The sequence below is a fragment of the Anabrus simplex genome, chromosome 7 (genome assembly GCF_040414725.1).
Source record: "Anabrus simplex isolate iqAnaSimp1 chromosome 7, ASM4041472v1, whole genome shotgun sequence".
Classification (NCBI taxonomy): domain Eukaryota; kingdom Metazoa; phylum Arthropoda; class Insecta; order Orthoptera; family Tettigoniidae; genus Anabrus; species Anabrus simplex.
Window position 1 is genome coordinate 144,786,403 of NC_090271.1, and position 19,965 is coordinate 144,806,367.

The 19,965-nt window shown below is 41.5% G+C and overlaps 1 protein-coding gene across 1 annotated transcript in view; it reads right to left on the reverse strand.

Annotated features, from left to right (window-relative positions):
* Positions 1 to 10,854: 10,854 nt before the first annotated feature.
* Positions 10,855 to 19,965, reverse strand: part of LOC136876984 (synaptogenesis protein syg-1) — a 199,625-nt gene continuing 190,514 nt past the window's right edge. Inside the window, exons 5-7 of the mRNA XM_067150760.2 lie at positions 18,653 to 18,718; positions 15,773 to 16,013; positions 10,855 to 11,160 (exon numbers count right to left, since the gene is read on the reverse strand). Coding sequence (XP_067006861.1) covers positions 11,090 to 11,160; positions 15,773 to 16,013; positions 18,653 to 18,718 — 378 coding nt within the window. The 3' untranslated portion in view covers positions 10,855 to 11,089. The remainder of the gene's footprint in view (positions 11,161 to 15,772; positions 16,014 to 18,652; positions 18,719 to 19,965) is intronic.

The window sequence follows — 19,965 nt, forward strand, 5'->3', positions numbered from 1 at the left end:
AATGGAGAGATGAATGCAACTATCACATGTTTTTTTGGTGATCGACAGCAGCGTGCGTTATCCCTGCACAAGGCTAGCAATGACCATATGTTATTATAATTATAATTATTATTATTATTATTATTATTATTATTATTATTATTATTATTATTATTATTATTATTATTATTAGGAATTCATACGAAAATGTCAGAACACACCACACTTTAAAATGTTTCCGACCGAGCTCGACAGCTGCAGTCGCTTGAGTGCAGCCAGTATCCAGTATTCGGGAGACAATGGGTTCGAACACCACTGTCGGCAGCCCTGAAGGTGGTTGTCCGTGGTTTCTCATTTTCTCACCAGGCAAATGCTGGGGGTGTACCTTAATTAAGACCACGGCCGCTTCCTTCCCGCTCCTAGCCTTTTCCTCTCCCATCGTCGCCATTAGACCTATCTGTGTCGGTGCGACGTAAAGCAACTTGTGAAAAAAAAATGTGTTAAGATTATTACAACGCAATCGCATGCGAATTTGTGGATAGCTTAAATATTTCCAATCCCTTAACATCACGATTTACAGCAGGTTGAAAAGTACAATGACTTATTAATAACTTCGGTAATTATAGAACTATCACATATGCATTTACTGGAAATTAGCATCATTTCTGGAAGCAACTTTCACTTTTGGAAAAAGCCATCAAGGAAATCCTCGTAAGGCAGGCCCTCTGGCAAGGGTGGGTGGCATCGGAAAAGTGTGTTATTGCGGTCGAGGACAGTGTTGTGTGTGTTATGTGACATGTAGGGATGTTGGGTAAAGCACAAAAATCCGGCCCCGAGCCATTATTTACTAAAATCCTCGACCCTTCTTGGAATCAAACCCGAAGCTCTTCGAATCGAAGGCCACTACGCTGACCCTTCAACCAAGGAGCCAGACTTCGGTTTCAATTGTTATTTTATACAACTCGTAAGTGCTTTTCTTGTTTTTGTGAATTTATTCTATTACTGTATCGTATTTTAATGTACCGTAATTGTTTGTTGTTATGTAATTTACGTTTTAATTTAATTTCGTTTCTATTGAACTTAAGTGCTTAAGTAGACATTACCATCGGGGTATCTCCCAATTACAATGAATTTGTTTATAATAATAATAATAATAATAATAATAATAATAATAATAATAATAATAATTGTACCGGGCGGTACACCTCCACGCCGCTAATTTAAAATGTGCGCCAGTTGAAACTCCTCTGCTGGAGGAAGTCTGAACTTTATTGACGGTATTAATTTTCTACTTTCTCAGAAGATGTCACTACCTGTAAATTTTGGAGTTTTAGAACTGTGTCATTTTTGATGTGTTTTTGTTTTGCTTGAAGTAAGAAGTGTGAACTTTCTCTTCTAGAGGACACTACTGACAAACCACAATAGTGCACCCTAGTGCGAAGAAAAAGAACTGATCTTTGGAGAAAATTTTTTTTCAAAAGTTTGTTCTTTGTTAAATTTATTTCAGCCATTGGTTAAGTTGGCAATATTACCCCTTTCTTTCCCCTTGTTTTAAATCTAGCCAATCCCTAATTTCTGAAATTAATTTTCCGCCAATAATGTGTTTCTTCTTCATTTTGTGTAGGGGGTTCTCTGTATTCTCCAATAAAGTGATTGTGGGCGGGTGTTCTCATTCCCCTAACGCCTAGAACCTTCCGCGAGAGTATTTAAACTGCTGATTTTTGGGTCTCTGAGCCACTTTTGTTCCATCTTTCGGTGTGTAAAGTACATAGCAGGGGGCGGGAAGCGCCTCTGTCTTCTCCTGCTGTTCAACAACCAGGTAATGGCCTTTTAATAACTTCTTTTCTTGCTAGGTCGGCAGTTTGACTCTCGGGGCGGGTTCGAAGCGTTCCACCATGTAACCTTTTCCTAAAATGTAACTACTCTTTTCATCTATTCTCTTTTAAAGCTACATATTGGGATAGAGAGTGCTAACCCTCTCGAGCTCCCACTCATATTGTTTTGAGGTGAACTTATTTTTCTCAACCTTTCCTTCGTTAACGTAAAACAAATTGTTCTCTTCTTAGGTCACCTCTTTAGTATGGGATTAGCCCTTGTATTAACGGCCTAGTGCCAAGTAAGTCTTAATCAAAGTGTATTAGGAGTGCAAGTTCGCCTCCTCTCAAATTGTTATTTTAGAGGTCATGTAATCTACCTTCTTTTCATTTAATAGACCTCAGTAGGTTGGGTATTTTACCCCTGTGTATATGTCCTTAGAGGACAGCTTGAAGGTGGAGTTTGGTGTGGCCTGTGATTGGCTTAAACTTTGAGAGCAGATTGCTCTTTTGGAATTTGATTTTTGTATGCCTCGAGGAGGCTTTTCTGTGTAAAGAGGAGCTAGTGCTCCTGGGCATGATTGGGGTCTTCTGCCCCTTTGGTTGAATTTTGTATATCGAAGGGTTGGACTTCTAGCTCAAGAATCGTGTGTTTGGCTTTTGGAGCTCAAATTCTGTAATTGTACATTTCAAATTGTGTTTTTGGCTACTAAGTACCTGATCTATTTTGTTATTACTTAATTTTGAAAAGAAAATATAACCTTGTTAAATTTTAAATCAATTTTACTTTCGTAGTTTGAGACCCGTTCACGCCCGCACCTTCTTTCACCTCTACCTACCACGGAAAACTCCGTAACAAGTGGTAGCAGAGCGTGGTTGAATGGGTCTCAATTTAGCCCCTTTTGACGGCTAAACATTGTTTTGTTCCGAACTCTAACAATTTTCTCAGTTGCTGGAATTTTTTTTTGAGTTTTTCAAAATTGTTCTGTCATCATACCCGGCCCTCGCGACGTTCTCCATCTTAACTATTTGCGCAAGGAGGAGTTGATATATGAGTTAACTATCAGAAATGTGCAATCTGGAGGCACGGTTGCAGTAGACACTAACAAGCTTAGAGAGTCCCTTGATTTGCCCATTTCCATCCCCACCTTGGGAGAGAAAGAAGTTGACGACTCTCTTTCCACGATCGTCGAGAATATTACGGGGCTAGCTTCTGTAGTTAGTTTTTTTGATGAAAATGATCCTTCTCCTAATCAAATTAAGCGTGTGCAAGCCAGGCTATATCACTTTTCAAATAGAGTTAACGATCTGTTGTCTCTAAAGCTGAATGACGTTCAGAAGAAGGAAGCTAGTACGCTGCTTGAAAATATTTCGGAATTATCTAGCAAGGTCACTCAATTGTTAACTGGGGAGGTTCCTCCCAAAACTGATCTACCCGCCACGGTGAATATAGGTAGTGAGGAAGATTCTCATAAGGGAGAAGTCAATAGGATAACCGTTGCTGCTCAAACTATCCCTGCCCCATTGGACAACGAATCTGAACGTCGTGCATCGTTGAGTAACATCCGTTCTGAATTAACTTCCTTGCCATTGAAACCTTTGCCTACTATGTCACTCGGGTTCAGCAGCATGCCTCATCCATTGGCAATGTTGCTCAAAGGTATATCTAAGTTTTCCGTTAATACCACCAGTGACGTAATTTCATTTTTAAGATTTCTTGTTGAATTTCAGGATCATGCCCTTGTGTTTTCTCTTTCCCCATGTCTAATTTTGCAAATCATCTATCCTTATGCAATTGGTATTCTCTCTGACAAAATAGTAAGAGCCATAGCTGAACAGTCATCTATTGAAGATTTTCATGCACACTTGCTTGCAAATTTTATTCCCGCCCACGCGAGGTCATCTCTGATTCAGAAGTACTATTACCGTGTACAGCGCTTGGATGAGAACTTGGCTGATTTCATACAGGACATTACGTTTTATACTAGGGTGTTTGCTCTTCACTTCCCCGAGGATCAGATTGTACCAGCTATTGTGGAAGGGATCTCACCACCCTACAGGTCATATTTGTGTTTCGCGGCGTGCCCGCAAACTTTCTCGGAACTTGAAGCATTGGCCGTCTCAGCGGAAGGAGTTAGATACGCTGATTCTTTGCGTGTAGCGAAAGAACCCCCGCCTTCCTTTAGTAATACTCGGCCTCCACCTCGCCGATCAGTCACCCCTCGTAAATGTTATGCTTGTGGGTCGCCTGACCATCTGCGCAATAAGTGTCCACTGATCAAGTCTAGTAGGGCAAATAACGGAGCTGGTTCAGCACAAGGCTGTTTTAAATGTGGGGCTTTCTCACATATTGCCAAGAATTGCCCAAACTCGAATAGCACCCCCTCCTGCTCAACTTCTGGTGCAAATTCCACCTATGCCAATAATAAAAAGTGACTAGTGGCTTCGGCTGAGTCGACTAATCCATCTTCCCGAGACTCAGCCCCTGGTAAACAGGTTGTAAATTCAGGGAATGTGCAATTTTCAAATTCATCTTTTGAATGCCCCAAAGAGTGTCTTAGGATTGCGGCGGATTCCCCCGCACCTGTTCCTTTTCTTAAGATTGAGTTAAATAACGAGCCTATAACAGCTCTCTTAGATTCAGGCAGTGTTTGTTCGATTATTTCGGCTGAATGGTATTCTAAATTGAAATCTGTTTGTAAACTACCTGACTATGTCTCATCTCCTGTTCAATATGTTTTGGCTAATTCATCCCCATTAGAAATTCTAGGTTCCTTTCTGGTCAAAATTCGTATTTTTAAATTTACATGGAAAATCAAACTGTTTGTGGCCAAGCACTTGTCTTGCCCCATTATATTGGGAGCGGACTTTATTTTTCACACTGGTCTTGTGATCGATTTTCAGAGTAGGTCTTGCACTTTCAAATTTGCCTCTAATTGTAAAATCCCACTATTAAAGTGTAATTCTGCATTATGTTCTTCTATTTCGCCTACCCAGGATGAGATGTTGTTAGACCTTAGACATCTACCTGAGGAGCAGGCTGATAGTATTCGCAAATTGTGTCAGTCGTTTCCAGAGGTGTTCTCTGATACTCTTGGTGTTACTGACCTTATTGAATACAAAATTCAGGTCACGGATTCGATTCCTGTCCGTTTTCCACCATATAGGCTATCTCCACCTAAAATGAAGGCTCTGAAAGAAATCATCGATCAGATGTTGAAGGATGGTATTATTAGGCCCTCTAAGTCAGCGTATTCCTCGCCTATTTTTCTAGTCCCGAAACCCCAAGGAGGCTTCAGGCCTGTAATTGATTATAGGGCTCTCAATCGGAAGGTGGTGTTGCAATCTGTGCCCCTTCCTGACCTTCATTCTTGTTTTTCATGGTTTCGTAAGGCCAAGTTCTTTACTATCTTGGACTTGAATCAGGCCTATAATCAAATTCCCCTTGCCGAAGAGTCTAAACATCTTACAGCGTTTGCCACGGACTGGAACTTATACGAATACAACCGCGTGCCTTTCGGGCTCCCCACGGGAGCAGCTGTACTCACTAGGCTACTAGATACGGTCTTCTCCGACATCAAATTTGAGTACTTATATCACTACTTGGATGATGTCGTCGTATTTTCCGAGACTTTTGAAGAACATCTAGATCATCTGCGAGAAGTTCTCAATCGCCTTCGTAAGGCTGGGTTAACTGTTAAGTTGTCCAAGGTTGCCTTTGCTAAGCCCTCTATGTCATTCCTAGGGCATATTGTGTCACCTGATGGTGTAGCAGTCGATCATTCTAGAACACAGGCCATCCGTGATTTTAAACCTCCCAAGGACATTAAAGGTATCGCCAGGTTCATTGGTATGGTGAATTTCTTCAGGAAGTTTATTCCTAACTTCGCTAATAGAGCGGCGCCCTTGAACCTTCTTCGTAGGAAAGGCATCAAATTCGAGTGGGGACCTTCTCAACAAGCCGCTTTTGAAGATCTTAAATTAGCTCTCTGTAATGCCCCTGTTCTTGCTATGCCTGATTTCTCGAAGAAATTCATCGTCCAAACCGACGCGTCGTCGTCAGCAGTAGCTGCAGTCCTACTTCAAGAGACTGAACTAGGGAGGCGACCCATCGCTTATGCATCTAGGACCTTGTCGGCTCAAGAAGCCAAGTATTCCATCTATGAGCTCGAAGGTTTGGCAGTTTTATTTGCCTTAGAAAAGTTCCGTCTCTATCTGGAACATGTCAAATTCGACCTGGAGACAGATAATCAAGCCTTAAGCTGGGTCTTAGGTAGGCCGCGTCGTACTGGTCGTATAGCCCGTTGGGCCATCCGTATTTCTGCCTTCCAATTCGATGTCCGGCATATCAGAGGTACCGAAAATGTTGTTGCTGATGGACTCAGCCGAATGTTTTCCAACGACGTTGAGAACCATGAATCGGTCGATAAGTCATCTCCTCCCGAGTCCATGCTATCTGCTGTTAATGCCATCTTAACAGATGCTCCCATGCTCTTTAGGGATATCGAGAAATACCAACGTGAAGATCCGGCGCTGGCTCCGATAATGGAAACCCTTTCTTCTGGGGAACATGTTGTCCCTTATGTCCTGAGAAATGGTGTTCTATGTTGCCCTTCGAGGCATGATAAGATGATGAAGGTTGTCGTTCCAGCTGTTCTTGTGCCTATGATCTTCAAATACTATCATGAGACCCCATTAGGGGGGCATCTTGGAATCTTTAAAACTCGTGAAAAGATTCGTGAAAGGTTCATCTGGAAGGGTATGGACGGTGAAATCCGTGAACTAGTGAAGGCTTGTAAATCTTGTTTGTTCAGTAAACCAACCATGTCCACCAAGGTAGGCCTTCTGTCTTCCCATCAAGCGTCGCGCCCCATGGAACGCCTGTATATTAATTATGTAGGACCCTTCCCCCAGTCAAAGGGTAATGCTAACAAGTTCATCTTTGTGTGTGTAGATGGTTTTACCAGATTTTCCTGGTTATTTCCGACTAAGCTGGCTACCGCTCAGTCTACCATTTCTTGCCTAAATTCTATTTTTGCATCTTTTGGTCCGTGCCAATATATTGTATCTGATAATGCTAAGGCGTTCACATCAAATCTTTTTCGTAAATTCTGTTTTGACTTGTCCATCTCTCATGTAACTACTTCTGCTTATTACCCTCAACCATCTCTGGCTGAACGGGTTAACCGTAATCTCAGGTCCGCACTTATTGCCTATCATCATGAAGATCATTCCAGGTGGGACACGTCCCTGCATTGGATAGCTTTTGCTTTGAATTCGGCGGTTCATGAATCTCACAAGTTTACTCCAGCTTCTTTGATGTTTAAGTTCGTTCCCAACACGCCGCTCTCGAACCTCTGGTCTCTGAGTGACATTCTACCCGAGACAATAGATCCGGATAATATTAAAGATCTTTGGAAGAAGGCTAAAGCCAATCTTAAAGTGTCTCATGAAAAAGTTAGGGAAAGGTATGATCGTGGACGGAGACCCACCCCTTTGAAGGTAGGTGACCAAGTTATGGTCAAGAACTTTGTTCCCGCGGGCAAACTTGCCCCCAGATTTCATGGGCCTTGTATCATTCTCGATTTCCTTACGCCGGTTACCTTATTGTTAAGTAATCCAGCCACCGAGAGGATATTTAGAGTTCACTTGTCGCAGGTGAAACCGGTATAATTTCTGTGCTAACTTGCCTCATATTATCTTGAAAGAAATATGAAGGTTATATTATTTTTTTTGAGTTTTCATTTTTTTTTTTGGGCATTCTGCCCCTTTTATAGTATTTTGTTTATATGTAAGCATTTGTGTGAAACCTGCCCCGAACCGTTAAACTGCCATCCTGTCCTTGCCACGGCCATTACCACGCTCCCGTCTCCTGCTCCACTACACACAGTGGCTGGCTTAGATGAAATGCCATGGATATCTGCACACCGCTGGCCCCTCAATCTCTCTACAAGCCTGTGCCCTCAAAACAAACATGATGGTCCAACACGATTCTGCCGCCTAGCTTTTATGTTTCAGTGCCCCCGCAGCCGCGCGGCGCTGTGCCGCGTCTGGGTTTGAGGATGGGCCCTCTCGACCCCAGCGAGGACGACAAGTGCACGGCGAGCCGGAGCTACCCTCCCGGCCAAGGCTGATGTGCGACGCACGACCTGCTACTTGCCCGCAGCCTGTATATGTTCACCGTGGGCGCGGCGTGTTTCTACACCTCTGCTCCCCTCATAGTGCGGGCGAGCGGTATCTCAGGGTACTTGAGGGGACCGAGCGGCCTCCTTTGGAGGCAAGCTGTGGCGGCTGGTCTGGCCGTTAAAAGCATCAACGTTGAAGTACATATCCAACTATATGGACACTCCAGTTCAACTTTACTACCTTTTCTTGGGTAGTCTACTGCAATATCTGGTGGACTTAGCAAATTTTTCCTCAACTTTAATACTAAAGTTTTTTTTCTCAAATCAACCTTCTACAAACATTAAAACAGTACTTCCGCTGTTACTACAAAATGCTGTGAAACTGAATCAAACCACATTAAGAAAATCTTATAAATTCTTCAGCAATTAATCTTCATAGCCACATCATAACTTGGACCTTGTCTCAAACTGATTTCATGTGTAACCCCTGGAGGAACTTTTTTTGGGGGGGGGGAGGTCTGTACCGGGCGGTACACCTCCACGCCGCTAATTTAAAATGTGCGCCAGTTGAAACTCCTCTGCTGGAGGAAGTCTGAACTTTATTGACGGTATTAATTTTCTACTTTCTCAGAAGATGTCACTACCTGTAAATTTTGGAGTTTTAGAACTGTGTCATTTTTGATGTGTTTTTGTTTTGCTTGAAGTAAGAAGTGTGAACTTTCTCTTCTAGAGGACACTACTGACGAACTACAATAGTGCACCCTAGTGCGAAGAAAAAGAACTGTTCTTTGGAGAAAATTTTATTTCAAAAGTTTGTTCTTTGTTAAATTTATTTCAGCCATTGGTTAAGTTGGCAATATTACCCCTTTCTTTCCCCTTGTTTTAAATCTAGCCAATCCCTAATTTCTGAAATTAATTTTCCACCAATAATGTGTTTCTTCTTCATTTTGTGTAGGGGGTTCTCTCATTCTCCAATAAAGTGATTGTGGGCGGGTGTTCTCATTCCCCTAACGCCTAGAACCTTCCGCGAGAGTATTTAAACTGCTGATTTTTGGGTCTCTGAGCCACTTTTGTTCCATCTTTCGGTGTGTAAAGTACATAGCAGGGGGCGGGAAGCGCCTCTGTCTTCTCCTGCCGTTCAACAACCAGGTAATGGCCTTTTAATAACTTCTTTTCTTGCTAGGTCGGCAGTTTGACTCTCGGGGCGGGTTCGAAGCGTTCCACCATGTAACCTTTTCCTAAAATGTAACTACTCTTTTCATCTATTCTCTTTTAAAGCTACATATTGGGATAGAGAGTGCTAACCCTCTCGAGCTCCCACTCATATTGTTTTGTGGTGAACTTATTTTTCTCAACCTTTCCTTCGTTAACGTAAAACAAATTGTTCTCTTCTTAGGTCACCTCTTTAGTATGGGATTAGCCCTTGTATTAACGGCCTAGTGCCAAGTAAGTCTTAATCAAAGTGTATTAGGAGTGCAAGATCGCCTCCTCTCAAATTGTTATTTTAGAGGTCATGTAATCTACCTTCTTTTCATTTAATAGACCTCAGTAGGTTGGGTATTTTACCCCTGTGTATATGTCCTTAGAGGACAGCTTGAAGGTGGAGTTTGGTGTGGCCTGTGATTGGCTTAAACTTTGAGAGCAGATTGCTCTTTTGGAATTTGATTTTTGTATGCCTCGAGGAGGCTTTTCTGTGTAAAGAGGAGCTAGTGCTCCTGGGCATGATTGGGGTCTTCTGCCCCTTTGGTTGAATTTTGTATATCGAAGGGTTGGACTTCTAGCTCAAGAATCGTGTGTTTGGCTCTTGGAGCCCAAATTCTGTAATTGTACATTTCAAATTGTGTTTTTGGCTACTAAGTACCTGTTCTATTTTGTTATTACTTAATTTTGAAAAGAAAATATAACCTTGTTAAATTTTAAATCAATTTTACTTTCGTAGTTTGAGACCCGTTCACGCCCGCACCTTCTTTCACCTCTACCTACCACGGAAAACTCCGTAACAATAATAATAATAATAATAATAATAATAATAATAATAATAATATTGTCGGGCCGAATGGCTCAGACGGTTAAGGTGCTGGCCTTGTGACTCCAGCTTGGCAGGTGCGGGTCCTGGCTCAGTCCGGTGGTATTTGAAAGTGCTGAAATACGTCAGCGTCGTGTCGGTAGATTTACTGGCACGTAAAAGGACTCCTCCCGGACAAAATTCTGGCCCCTCGGTGTCTCAGAAGACTGTCAAAAGGTAGATAGTGGGACGTAAAAACAATAATAATAATAATAATAATAATAATAATAATAATAATAATAATAATAATAATAATAATAATAATAATAATAATAAAGTAGAATTTTGTATTAAGAAAAACACACAGTCCCAGCCTGGTCGGGAATAGAAGAAGGGAACCTCCGAACTGAAGATTGCTACGTTGATCATTCAACCAAGAAGCCGGGCCAGTGTCAGTATCTAGGACTAGAAGGTATTCTAGAATCTTAGAAACGGCGGGGAAGGTTGATGGGATCGTTTTTGAAACCTGCAGAAGTGATTTCTGAGTTCTTAAACACAAATATCCAACTCTTTCGACGGGTGCATTAACCGATTCTACTTTCTGATCCTATCATCAAGGAATTTACGATGATTCTCTCGTCTGGACAGCGAGATTGTCAAGACAGAATCCTAAGAATGAGCACGAACTAATTTTTTACTTTTCAGCCTTATACAGTGTTATTTTTATTTCTCTCCATGGCTACGTATTCTTCAGTGTTGTCGATGAGTGTTTTATGTTTCCAAGTTGCCACGAGCGTGGAGCTAGAGCATCTAACAGGCGAGTTCCGGGCCAGACACGTCTTTCACAAGACACATAACACCAGGGATTACTACATGTCATATTCACTAGGATATTACGTACACATATATTTAAATAAAATGTTCATAATTTTTATAATTTCAAAGACATTCATTCACAAATATTTCACATTTAACTTTGAAACAACATCAAACGCTCTATCATTTCACCACAGTCCCGTATAGTCTTCACATTCAAAACAAACTCTTTGGCATTTCAGAACAAGTCACAACCTTCTATATTAGTCTTTGGTATAAACTGAACCACATGTTCACATCGTATTCGTTGGAATGTGTCGATCAGCGCCTCTCGACTGAATATCTAGGTGTCAGGAGATTAAAGTCAGAATCACCAGCAGGATTACCGCCGACTCCCACGTTATTTTCGTCGTTGGATGGCCTAGAATGAAAGAAAAATATTTGTGTAAGTGTTACACTGATCACCATCTCTTTATTAATCTGTCTTCTCAGAAGCAAGGGTTTAATATAAAGTGAATATTTACTAAAGAACAAAAGAAATGAAGAGCCTACAAGAGAAAAATTATTAACTATTGTTTTCAAAATTAAACAAACTAATAAAATACGATACTATGGACAGCAGAACATCACAACTATGCACTTTGAACTATGCTTTAGCAGAGCAGTAGTTCATCACATCTAGTTCTTGTTTTTGCAATTTGCTTTACGTCGCACTGACACAGATAGGTCTTATGGAAACGACGGGACAGGAAGAGGCTAGGAGTGGGAAGGAAGCGGCCGTGGCCTTAATTAAGGTACAGCCCCTCCATTTGCCTGGTGTGAAAATGGGGAAACCAACGAAAGCCATCTTAAGGGCTGCCGACAGTGGAGTTCAAACCCACTATCTCCCGAATACTGGGTACTGGCCGGACTTAAGCGACTGCTATTGAGCGCGGTTTGTCAAATTTTTAGGCCGGGTGCCCTTTCTGACATCAACCCCCTATGGACGGATGTAAGTAATGATGTAGGTACCCACAAGGACGCACACACGAAATGTTTTCAATTGTGTACACTGTTTCATTTACAAATTTTTGCACATTACACACACATCGATAAATCGCCATTTTGAACACTTGACAGCTACGAATAATAATACTCATAATAATAAGAAGAAACTGGAGACTGTAACACGTGCATGTCAACCAACCACCAACGTAACAAATTCACATACTCGATTAACGACTTGCACTCGTAACTCTCACTAAAACAACTCCAACTCAACCTTCAAGACTGCATCTTTATATACATTGCCTGGCCAGGCTTCTAGAAGAATATGACGCAACATATTTTCTCGTAATTTCGAGAGTCTCCAATAGTCTATTTACAAGGAATGAAATGTTCTCTAACCCTCTAGCGCCAAAGATACATTGTTCTGGAGTACTACCGTGTGTTGCACAACTTTGCATTGGATTTATACATCATATAGCAGGTAATAATAAATTCTATACCATTGATTACGTGTTCTTACATTAAATAAACTCTTATTAAAATATATACAAGCAAACGTTTCATAACATAACCTCACATACAACACACAAATAATAAGAGCACGATTTATATCAAATAAAGTGCGGACATAACATAAATAATAATAATAATAATAATAATAATAATAATAATAATAATAATAATAACAGACGTAAACAACGTCTTAGCAACACCTCACGAGTCATAATAATAATAACAGCAATAATAATAATCATCAAGCTCGATATTTACATTATTTACCCATGGGTTAGAGACTTGTTTCCAAGTTATACTAATCCATTACACTTGCATCGGTAATCACTATTGCATGATCTGTGATGTGTTGTGTGAAGGTGAAGGGGACACGAATTTCCAATCCCCGAGCCAGAGGAATTAACTATATACAGCTAAAATCCTAGGCCCACTTGGAAATCAGCCCTGGTGTCCTCTGAAGCAAAGACCAAGGAGTCGAACAGCCATCATCATCAGATATCAAAATAATTTTTAAAAACTAAAAGTATTCGTTACATAAGTGAAAAGGGAAATTATGTAGTGTGTGTGTGTGTGTGTGTGTGTGTGTGTGTGTGTGTGTGTGTGTGTGTGTGTGTGTGTGTGTGTGTGTGTGTGTGTGTGTACCTTTAGTTCCGTTTCTTCATACGGGGTTGGGAATAAGGTGAGTTGAATATATACATCATTGTGTTACTTCCGGATGCCCTTCCTGACGCCAAACTCAGTTGAGGAGCTAATGAAAGATTAAATGAATGATGGTAAAATGGAACTGGGTAAGGAGGTGGAAGGAATCAGCTGCGGCCTATGAAGAGGAACTGTCCCGGCATTTTCCTGGAATTGAAAATGGGAAACCATAGAATCATTCTCTAGACAGCCGACGATAGAGTTCGAACCGACGCGTCTCCCGAATGTAGAGCTTTTTTCGGCTCCGTAGCCGTAGTGCGTTGACACGCACGGCCACTCCACCTCCCACCTCTACCGCCTCAAGGGCAGTGTCCTGGAGCTTTAGACTCTGGGTTGGGGATACAAGTGGGGAGAATGACCAGTACCTCGCCCAGGCGGCCTCACCTGCTATGCTTAACAGGCGCCTTGTCGGCGGATGGGAAGATTGGAAGGGATAGACAAGGAAGAGGGAAGGAGGCGGCCGTGGCCCTAAGTTAGGTACCATGCCGGCCGGCATTTGTCTGGAGGAGAAGTGGGAAACCACGGAAAACCACTTCCAGGATGGCTGAGGCGGGAATCGAACCCACCTCTACTCAGTTGACCACCCGAGGTTGAGTGGACCCCGTTCCAGCCTTCGTACCACTTTTCAAATTTCATGGCAGAGCCGGGAATCGAACCCGTGCTTCCGGGAGTGGCGGCTAATCACACTAACCACTACACCACAGAGGGGGACCACTCCGCTCGATAAAGCAAATTGTGTAGTATTTTAATACATATTCGCAGCACGAATGATCAACTGGAGATTCAAAAGTGCAGTATATGAAGTGCTATACAAGAAGAAAACTGGCCGATTTAATATTTAAAATATCTAGTTTTAAAGGACAACATCATTAATAAAGGTTTCCAAAAAATTCAACATCGACTTTGTACCAGTCAGTCATGCACGCCATCGAGAGCTGCAGCATTTCTACTATTTGCCACAACAGCAATTGCATACCTACCAGTCTTAGGCTAAAGGCATTCTCCTGAACAACTGAGGATTTCGGAGAGATACATTACAGCAATCAGAAATATGTTACACGGATTTTCATGAATTAAAACCAGTTTCAGATACCTTTCCCGGAACGACCAGTGTCTTCTTCGGAACGTAAACATTAAATTCTTTGACAGTATAAAAAAAAGCAGGGTACCTGGGCAGGGTAGGACGACAGACGGTAATGCCGTCTCTCTGGCCAGGGGGCTTTGTGGCTGTTGTCGAGAAGATACGAATCTGTGTATGTTGCTACGTGAAGTCATGAAATGCGTGAACGCGGAAAGAAATACCGCTAGTTGTCTGACGCTCATGGTCACGCTGCACTTATATGAGAATTGAATAGCTACTGGACACCTGTCGTTGACGGGTTAGTTTATGTAATTGTACCAATCATGCTATCAAGTGGAAATGAGTGGTAGCAGAAGGCACAATGCACACATCAAGCAATAATAGTCAATCTATTTACAGTAAAATTATTGGTAAGTTTTAGAGGCTCCGTGGCTCAGGCTGCAGAGCGCCGGCCTCCCATCTCTGGGTTCCGTTGTTCAAATCCTGGTCACTTCACGTGAGATTTGTGCGGGACAGGTTTTTCTCTGGGTACTCCTGTTTTCTCTGTCATCTTTGATTCCCGCAACATTCTCCAGTATGATTTCATTTAATCTCTCCGTCATTAACCATTGCTCCAGAGGAATGCGACAAACTTCGGCAGCCGGCACGGTTTCTGTCCTCGGCGCTAGATGGGGACTTCATTCATTCCATTCCTGACTCGGCTGAAACTTGAAACAGGTTGTGGATTTTCAAGTTTTAGGGATTTGAGACCTAAAGGTCACCACCAAGCTTTAAACAGACTCAACCGAGCAAGTGGCTGTGTGGCTTGGGTCAGCTTTTATTCGAGAGATAGTGGGATCGAAACGCACTATCGGCAGCGCTGAAGATGGTTTCCCGTGGTTTCCCCTTTTTCACACCAGGCAAATGCTGGGGCTGTACCTTAATTAAGGCCACGTTCACCTTCTTCCGACTCCGAGCCTTTTCCTATCCCATCGTCGCCATAAGATCCATCTGTGTCGGTGCGACGTAAAGCAGTTTGCAAAATAAATAAATAAATTAAATAAATAAATAAATAAATAAATAAATAAACAAATAAATAAATAAATTGAATAGCCCTCCGCTCTCCTTCAAAAATGGCAAAACATTCTCAGTAAAGGGCCGAAGAATTAAAGAGGTACCTGCACCGCACTGCGCATCTAGACCCATAGACTGGGAAACTGAATTTGTCTGCAGACAAAATTTTATTTATATGAGTTAGAAATTGGCTGTACGGTACGAACACTATTTTTAAGAAGGAGTCAAAGATGAAAATTGATAATTAAATAATGCTGCATGATAAACCATTTTTGAAGAAACAGACAACTAATATAACTCCTTCGTGGTGTTTGTTTATTTATAAACCTGATTTAAATAATACATTAGTATATTAGACGTATTTCTATCATATTTCCCCACAACTCTTCAGGTATTTTTAATTCCTTTAGTTCTTTCTTCATGGCAGTGTTACATTTACTGTTTTGATGACTTAGGGCTCCTTCTCACACCCGTGTGTGATATAAGCCACAAATTTCTGAAATAAATATTCGAAGAGAAAAAGGTGTACGTCTACCACACTGCTCTCTTAGACTTACAGCGTGGGAAACTGAATTTTCTACGGATTATCCTGTTGAATTTGTATCTTGGGAGATATCTGGAAATTATTTGGAAAGGTGTATTTGATTGAATTTAAATGTATAAATATTCAATGAATAAATCTACAATGAGCTCTACTTACTGTGGTTGGCGAGCCTTTCCTGTGCTAGTCCTAGGTTCGTGAGCGTACTCAGGGTTGACGTCACGGTCTGGCTCCAAGTACGATTGCCCACTGTGGCGGTACAACGTAGATCCATTTTACCGGTTCTTGAAGAGAAGAACCGCTTCTCGGTCGTGAAGTTGAGACCCAGAGTTCGCGTGTGTAATCCTTGCGAGTCCACGGCAGGTCTTGTGATGACGTCATCCATCAGTAATCGACTGTTCTGTACGAATAGAAACACAATGTTAGTCACTAAATTAGGTGTCTAAAGAAAATGGTCTAATATTAAATGATTGTTTTACTATTTATTTTTAACTCGCTTCTACGTAGATAGATGTTATGTTGGTGGGAAGAAAGCTACCGTTGCCTTAATTTTGGTATAGCACCAACATTCACCTGGTGCAAAAATTGGAAATCACAGAAAACCAGGGCTACCAAAAGTGGGAGTCGCATTCACTTTCACCCGCATGCAAGCTCACATCTCCGTTGTTATACATGTTTACGCAAAAGAGTTATTCTCCCAGTTCTGGAGGAGCAAAAATTTTGGGTCAAAGAAAGAAACAGGAACAAGTGGAGATACCTACTTTCCCTAGTGCACCGAGTGAGCTGGCCAAGTGGCTAGGGACGCACAATTGTAAGCTTGCATTTGAGAGGCAGTGTGTTCGAACCTCACTGTCGGCAGCCCTGAAGATGTTTTTCCGTGGTTTTCCATCTTCACACAAGGGAAATGCCAGGGCTGTAGCTTAATTAATGCCACGGCCACCTATTTCCAACTCCTAGGCCTTTCCTATCCCCTCGTCGCCAAAAGACATATCTGTGTCGGTGCGACGTAAAGCCAATTGTAAAAATTTCCTTAGTGCACTGTTCTATATAGGAGGCTTGTAGTGGTGTCTCAACGACGCACTAGCCGCCAGCGGTTTGGAAAGGTGAGGTACTCCAACTGATGAGCCCACTGCCACACTGGAGCTAAATACTGGTAATTCCACGATTGAAAAAGCCTACAGAACTTGCAGGTTTGTAAACATTTGCAATCGATAAAATTAAATTATGGTTTCATAATGGGAACTAGAAGAGTGGTCTGTCTGTTCGTAAGGGCGGATACAGACTGATTCTCGGCCTGCAAGTGGTCACGGCTGCTCCATGGTCCGACAGCTCTGCACTCCGTCCGGCCAACCGAACAGAGGAGGGATGGTCACGGCTCTACGCGACTGTATTCGGGAGACGGAGAAGGGCTGGTCCCCCATCGTCGGCAGTCCTGAGTATGGTTCTTCCCTGGTTTTCATTCTCCTGCAGTAAGGCGAATGACGGGACAGTTCCTAGTATGGCCACGGCCGGCAACACTCTCAGCTTCTTCATACATCACCTGTACAGCTCCAAATCTTCCTGGCTTGAGAGAGAGTGGTACCCTATAAGAGGCGGTGGGGCGAAACACTGGTAATTTCACGACTGGAAAGGTCTAAAGTGCTTTAAAGTTTTTAAGAATAACTTAGTTTTAGAGTAGTGAGAAGCATTTTGCGCGGCTTTCATTCTCCAATTAGTCCTGGCGAGGCAAAATTTTATCTGTGCTTGGAGAGATCGGAAATACTCCCTATTCACCGTTTTTCCAACACCCTGGCGCTGTTGAACCTGCGCACATGTAGACTTGGGGCTGTTGTATAGCCGGAAACGATTTCTTCTTTCCAGTGGAAGAATTCAACTTTTACATGTTTGTGTGATGGTTGGTCATGCGATGAGTTATGTGTAACTGAAGATACGTGAAATAAGACGAACAGAAACATCCAGTCCACGGGAGGGGCTTAGTACATGTCTTTCAAGTTAACCCTAATAGGCGACCTGCGGGTCAGTAAGAATGGGGCCCTACCTATGATGAATTCTGATGCTGAAGACGATTGTAATAACCCTGGGAAATAATTACATCACCATTAGCCATATGATCAAATTTCATTTTTTGTCTGTTACAAGGAAAATATTGTAAACAAAGCTCGCATATACTGATATACTGTATAGAGACAGGGGTTGTCTAATCGAGATGGTAAAAGTGCTTGATTCATCAAGAACGTGCGCCCGATTCGTTCATATGTTGAAATGGCTGTCTTTTGATTTTCGTCTTCAATAGCTCACCAGCCATGAATGAAAGCGTAGGTATCTCAGGAACATGAAGGTATTTTGCTAACAATCCGTTTACCGTCGTAATTTCTAATTTCTTTCATCCCTGCAAATGAGTATGTGAATTGGATCCTGTCACGATGCACTGTCTATGGAATGAATCTGAAAATCATGGGACGAATGCTCAGTTTCTTATTCACACTGCTGCAGATTATTCAGTGTGTTAATATGTCTTGAAAATGAAAACCTACAACCTGTTTTCCAGTCAGTGACCGGGTCAGGGATGGGATGAGTGAAGCCCCCATCTTGCGGCGAGGATAGGAATTGTGCCGGCTGCCGAAGCCTGACACACTCCTCTGGGGTAATGATTAATGAATGACAGATGAAATGAAATGATATTGGAGAGTGTTGCTGGAATGAAAGATGACGGGGAAAACCGGAGTACCCGCAGGAAAACCTGCCCTCCTCCGCTTTGTCTAGCACATGGAGTGACTGGGATTTGAACCACGGTATCCAGCGGTGAGAGGCCAGCACGCTGCCGCCTGAGCCAAAGAGGCTCCTTGTTAATATGTGTTATTGCTCCAAAATACGTATTACTAGAGGGATCAGTTTTCATTATATTTTTTCCCTGTGCAGTAATAAGGAACAATAAAATCTAATTTCGATACTTTTTATCGAAATAAGTTAAGAAGCTTTATTATTTTACAACTCTTCAAAACGTTTATACTTGGTTCTTTGAGGAGGTTGTAAACTTACCACTAAAGAATTCGTCGCGTCTACCTCATCAGCTTGTGACACATGATTTAGTATCCACCGCTCAGCCTGAAAAGAAAGATGAATCATGATTGAACTATAAGACTTCACCGGATACATAGCTCATGTCCATTTAATTCTTAAAGAATTTATCCAATAACTAATGCAATCATTCTAATGACTATCTCATACACTTAATCGCGAATGACTATTCAAAAGGGCGGCGAGCTGTTTTCAACTTCCTTACCCTTTTCAAAAAAATAAATATTAGCCCAAAAGTTTCTAATTTCTTATTTCTCTAATTTACTGTTCATTGTGAACATAGGTTGTGGAGAATAATCATTTTTCAAAATTGTTCACAAAAATATTAAATAAGACTGGTGTTAAATTTGCCTTGTTAACTATTAATTTATGTGTATCTAGTAGTAGTAGTAGTAGTAGTAGTAGTAGTAGTATTTATTCATTCATCATGTCGTTTACATATTTACAGGACTCTGTTTTATATATACATAACTCTTCTAATAACATTATTACTTGAGAAATATTAATCTTGTAACTAAACCACATATATTACAGAAGTAGTAGTAGAAGTAGTAGTATTATTATTAACATATTAATACTTAAAATAAATTGAACTTGTAACTATCTCTTGCACACATTAAATAAATTATTATTATTATTATTATTATTATTATTATTATTATTATTATTATTATTATTATTATTATTATTATTATTAGTGATTCATTTTCGAAAGCTGTATGGAATTTGGAGGCAACAAGTGCATCGAAAGGATTAAACTGACTCAGGGACGATGAAACTACCATGAATGAAATTATCAATACTCTCTTCACATCAACCACTTGTACTCTAACTCCCCTCATCAATGACATGGCTCTCAGTCATGCTCATCCATCACTTCTTCACATCACTGCCTGAGCTGTTGCTAGGTAACATCGCGTCACACACTTTGTATTCTTCTTCTTCTATCACTTTTTCCACACTTGTGGAGTCGCGGGTGAGAACTGAGTCGCATTTGTGGATTTAGGCCCCTTTAAGGCCGGATGCTCTTCCTGACGCCAACCCTATATAGAGGGATATAATACTGCAACCTTACCAATTAGTAAACCAAACATTCAAAAGAAAAGCACAAACATCAAGAAGAAAACAAGCACAATACTTACCGAAAGGCAGTAGCATAAAATATGAAGCGTGGAAGGCAAAGCGAGAATTAAAAAGGCCAGGATCTTACATAACTTTGACAGGTTGCCAGGTAAATATTGCTAGCTACTAAATGACACACCAGATAAATTTGA